Here is a 4,885-nt window from a genome sequence, read left to right as displayed (position 1 = left end):
CCACTTATACCCATTGTATTGGTTAGCTCATTCCATTTAATTGCCTTTGCCAATATTCCGGAGTTTAACTTCCGAGTTCGGACTTTCCGGACTTATGTCGGACCTTGCAACTATTGCATTGTCCTATTCAATTCCGCTATTCTCCCTCATTCCTATTTGGGCTGCTGCTTCCTTTCTATTCAGTCAGCTAACCATTCCCCACTCCCAACCTCCTTCCTTCCTCCTTGGGCCTTGGCCCTCCACTCCTCCTTTGGGAAACACCATTGAGTCAAACCCTTGACCCTCAGTGTTGTTCCTCTTTCCATCTCCCTTTGTCTCCTTTTGTCCTACCCTTGTTCCTTTTGATTCCGGACCCCTCCTTATATACAATGTACCTAGTAACTTGTAACCTCAGTCCGAAATCGACATGAATTCCCCCAAGAGACTTTCCCTCTGCTAGATCTGAAATTAGGGACCCCTAGGACAACCAGCAATGGCACAGCGCTCTGCCTGAGTCGCTGAGGCCGAGGTCCTTCCATGCTAAGTCTCCGATTCCATTCCGGAGTCATCTGAATCTGCCCATTCTAACAGTCTGAGTAAAAATGGAGTATGTTGAACTCTACTTTTTCATTTTTATTTTTATTTTTACATTCAATAATCCAACAGGGGTTGCACTAATGATGATCCGGACTATGATCATCTATGAGCGCAAACCAACCTTCTTCCCTTCACTGTCTCACAAAGACATGGCTTGGGGAAGTAACATTTGAGAAGGGGGGAGGTTTGGCTCCATGAAGTGCATCGTTTGTCCAGATCAGCATGGCAACACCCTTCCATCACTCTTTTCTTCTCTTCTGAATTTCTTTACAAAAGGTCAAATCATGACCTAATGTATATACACAACTCCACTCTTTGTTTGATCTACTCTCACTCTCTTTCTTAAAATTTATATTCACCCTAATTCAAAACTTCTTTGTTTACATTGAGGTTACAGTACTGATATATTGGGTTATACATTGCCTAAGGAATGGAATAAAGGGAGAAAAGGGGCAAATGAATAACATACCTTAATGGAGCAGCTCATTCAAGGAATATGTGTCTAAGGCACTATGTCCATCCTAAATCTGGCGATACCTGGAAAAAGCTCAAGATCAACCTGAAAAACCCACAATGCATGAATGGCAAAAAAGCCAATGCACATCATGGACTCGTCAGGCAGATCATTTCGCAAATTCCAGTCTCCAAAGAAATGAGAATGCCATGAGGCACTTGTGATCCATACTTAATCATGAGCAATTGAAGTCAAGACCTTGGAAATCTGTTGATGAATTGTCAAGGCAGTACAAATGCCCATTGAATTCATCAAGCAGATCGCTGAGGTGGTTAAATACCATCAGTCGATCGCAGTGCATCGCAACAAAGTTGCGATGGAAATGAAGACAGTGACCCAGCAGGGCCAGAAACGCAGTGATGAGTCCCTTGCAGGCCCCCTTGTGGCCCCTGCTCCCCTTGTAGCACACCCTTTTCCAGAGCCACCTGAGACTCCACTCCATGAGAGAGATGTGGAGGAGCAGGAAAGGCTCAACTTACCCTCATCTTCTGTGCCAGATGATTCTGCCAGCAAAAATCACCAGAGGGGGACACAGAAAAGGAGGGAAGGTCTAGTTCACCCTCACCCTCCATGCCAAGTGACACTGCTGGCAAGAGGGCAACATCCTCTACATTAAGATCTCATAGAAGGAACCCACCTAGGAAGAGGGCAAGGAGGAGTGGTGGAGATGTGACTGCAGGGAAGAGGGAAAAAAGACCAAGACAGGGGGCTCCCTTGTCTACACCAGTAAGAATGCTATGAGAAAATGGAATCTGATACTCATTTTGTTTTTAAGAGGATGGACTCAAGAAGGCAGCCAAGTGCACAAGAAGCCTCCCAAACTACCCCCTCAGCAACCCCTCAGGGCACCACAGGACTTGCAAAGAAAAAGGGGCTGGCTGCCATTGTAAGCCCTAAGAACCTTCCCTTGTAGTGACAACTCTCAATGTTTATCCAGTTGAAACTCCCACCAAAAAGGTTCTTCAAATTGACAGCTTTTGCTAGTTTGGTAAGACACCATTATTATGTATGTGATATGTATGCTTGTCAAATAGCCCATCCTGGGCTGCAAGACTGCCATCACTGTGGCCAGAGGAGAGGATTATGCTAAGGACCTCAATTACTTCATTCAGAGATCTTCCATACCCAATCTCCAGACCTTTGAGACAGAAGAGCTCCAGAGACTCAAATCCTCAGCACCAGAGAAATTCTGTGAGGCTCTGAGAGCTCCATTCATTGTCAAGAAGGTGGAGAGGGGAGACTGCTTCAGCTGCCTATGGTGTTGGAGTTGCAGAGCTTGATGTGTCCACACCTGTGGAGGCACATGGTGAGTAGATCTAGAGTGGAAACCCCTGTAGACTTACTTCATGCACTTAGATATGGATGATCCTCATGAGCAGACCACATTTTCATAACCACCATGTCCAATGCATTGTCCCAGATTGAGGATCTGATGGAAGGACAGATCATAAATGTGTTTTCTTTGCCTAGTGTCAGGAGCTGTCAGGGATCGACAATGACCCTGGACCCCTATGCTGGCTGACTCATATACACATGGGAAGTATGCTGGCAATTCCTGTCTACTCCACTTACCTAAGCCCTGGTGGCCCAGATCATCTCTGGCATTGTTCTGGAACATTCTATGATTATGTGATTCTTTGGTTTCCTTCTTGCCAGACTCTACATGTATATAGCTGACTCTAAGATGGGGACATTCCTTTCCCCTGGCTTTAATCACAACTAGGTTATCAGAGCAACCTGCACAAGGACGCACATCCCCTGACAGGAGCCCACCTCCAGGGAGTGTGAGCCAGTATGTCAAAATGCTAGGATGAGTGCACACCTGAGCTGACTGTCAGGGCACACACCCTGACTAGCCCGGACCCAGACCCGTGTCTGGACCTGCTTCCACCCGCTGCGCTTCCCACATGCGTGCACGCTCCACGCGCTGCATGCTCCAGGCCCGGATCCTACTCCTTCATGTGACTTCCGGGTATCCCCGGAAGTTTTCCTGATATGGTGGCCACTGTGGGAAGATGAGAAGTTAGCTTCCTTCTCATCTTCTTACCCACAGTAGGCAAGTTGTATCTTACTTGCCTTCCTATCTATTCATCTTCTTACCCACAGTAGGTTGTGCCCTGGATAGGGCTGGTTACACCTCAGGGCTGTGGACCATAGGGGAGGGTCATGGGGACCCGGGAGTCATCCCCTGACACTGACATCTCTAACTTTAGGCTGCTTGCTGATGAATATTTGGCTGTGAACTCCACATCGTCCAGCAAATATGCAAGGTCATTCTCAACTGGTCCCCTCTAGGGCTTGGTCTATCTTATCATCATGTGGGACCAGCCACCCCCCCATATAGACGGTATGGGCTATGGTACTGTCGGTGGGTGCTGGTGCCAAGTGGGTCATTGTTAGCAAGAACAATGATCAGCTCTTCAAGGCTGAGGATGGAGATGAGGATTTGTTCACCGTGGCATATCAGGTGACCCATCATCACAGCTGGTGGTGTTACAGCCTGGGTTTTCTCTGTGAGTCCTTTTGTTTGGTACATGTTCACTGGCTGATGGAATCTACTGCATATTTATAGGGTCTTGCCACCTGGTACTCCCATTCAGTGTTATCTGTGACTGAAACATCAGGTGAAAATTCATCAGAGACTAGGGTGGGAACTGTTACAGAGTTGCCTGGTTTCCAGCCCACACCTCATACAAATCCTGGTGTCTTGATGGTTGGCCACCATTTTTACAATTTTGGTACCATGGACCTGACACTTAGAGCTTTCTTGCTTCAAAGCATCAGGCCAAAGTGGTCCAATCAGCAAGAAAGAGACAGTGTCTTGCTCCATGGCTGCATGTTGCTGCTAATGTATCAGCAGGCAACATTTCAAAAACCACCAGCCCTCCCTCCCACCATCCCACCAATGACAGCATTAGCACTGCTATACCTTGTCTTGAGGCACAAGATGTTCCCAGTCTTTGCACCAGCAGATTGTTGGAATTTGTACACATGGTCTTGGGAACCTTAATGCTAAAATATGGACATTCTGGGAGTCGAACCACAGAACCCTGCATAGGTACTGTTAGATACTGATCCGGAGTCGGCACCGAAGGTCACCGATGCGGGCCGCTATTGGCCGCGATGGCTGTGATGCCGTAGACAAGGCCCGAGGGTAGGGCATTTGGCCTCAGCAACTCTAAAGGGAGTGCTGTGCCCCCTAGCTGTCTCTTGGCCCTCATTTCGGACTTACTGGGGCTGCCTTGTTGGGGTCAGGACTTAGGGGTCGTGGTCAAATCGATATTAGAGCTAAGGTACTATAATGTAGTATACAGGATATATATATGAAGGTGAAATGAATAGAAGCGGACCCGGGCCGGAGGCCGAAGGGTCCGGAAGCAAATAGGAACAAAGAGCGGGGTTGGCCGCACCGCGGCCGGCAATGACCGAGGGTCAAAACAAACAATAACAGATAAATAAACGAAGGGGTGTAGGGCCGCGATAGCGGCGATGGTATCATAGCGGAGTAGGCGATGTCGCGGAGTCACGCTAGGTCGGTACCAGAGGCGGACTCGGGGCAGGGAGGTCGGTGTGGCTGTGGGGGAGTCGGCCAGGTGCAGGGGAGCCTAGGGGCAAGCGGGGAAGTGAGCAGGGGGTCCTCAGGGAGGATAGGGCTGAGGTCGGGGCTCGCGCTCACGCTCGCATAGCGGTAACGGGCTCGGGCGGCATCGGGACGGGCGGCTAACGGGCCGGAATGCATGGCCGTGACAGGTACCAAGAGTGTGTTACTGTCAGAGTCGGAAGTACTGTCAGAGA

General features: G+C 48.9%; 1 protein-coding gene across 1 annotated transcript; it reads left to right on the top strand.

Annotated features, from left to right (window-relative positions):
- Positions 1-1,325: 1,325 nt before the first annotated feature.
- On the top strand, positions 1,326-2,370 carry EI90DRAFT_3019300 (uncharacterized protein; the record flags this gene model as incomplete). The annotated part of the gene is made up of 4 exons (XM_039057342.1): positions 1,326-1,667; positions 1,866-1,976; positions 2,028-2,078; positions 2,125-2,370. 4 exons carry the CDS (start codon positions 1,326-1,328, stop codon positions 2,368-2,370), a joined length of 750 nt encoding a protein of 249 aa, XP_038911963.1.
- Positions 2,371-4,885: the final 2,515 nt, after the last annotated feature.

Source organism: Cantharellus anzutake (genome assembly GCF_015039405.1).
Source record: "Cantharellus anzutake strain C23 chromosome Unknown EI90scaffold_56, whole genome shotgun sequence".
In the NCBI taxonomy this organism is placed as follows: domain Eukaryota; kingdom Fungi; phylum Basidiomycota; class Agaricomycetes; order Cantharellales; family Hydnaceae; genus Cantharellus; species Cantharellus anzutake.
Note: the sequence above shows the minus strand (reverse complement) of the source record. Positions and strands in the feature narration are given on the sequence as shown.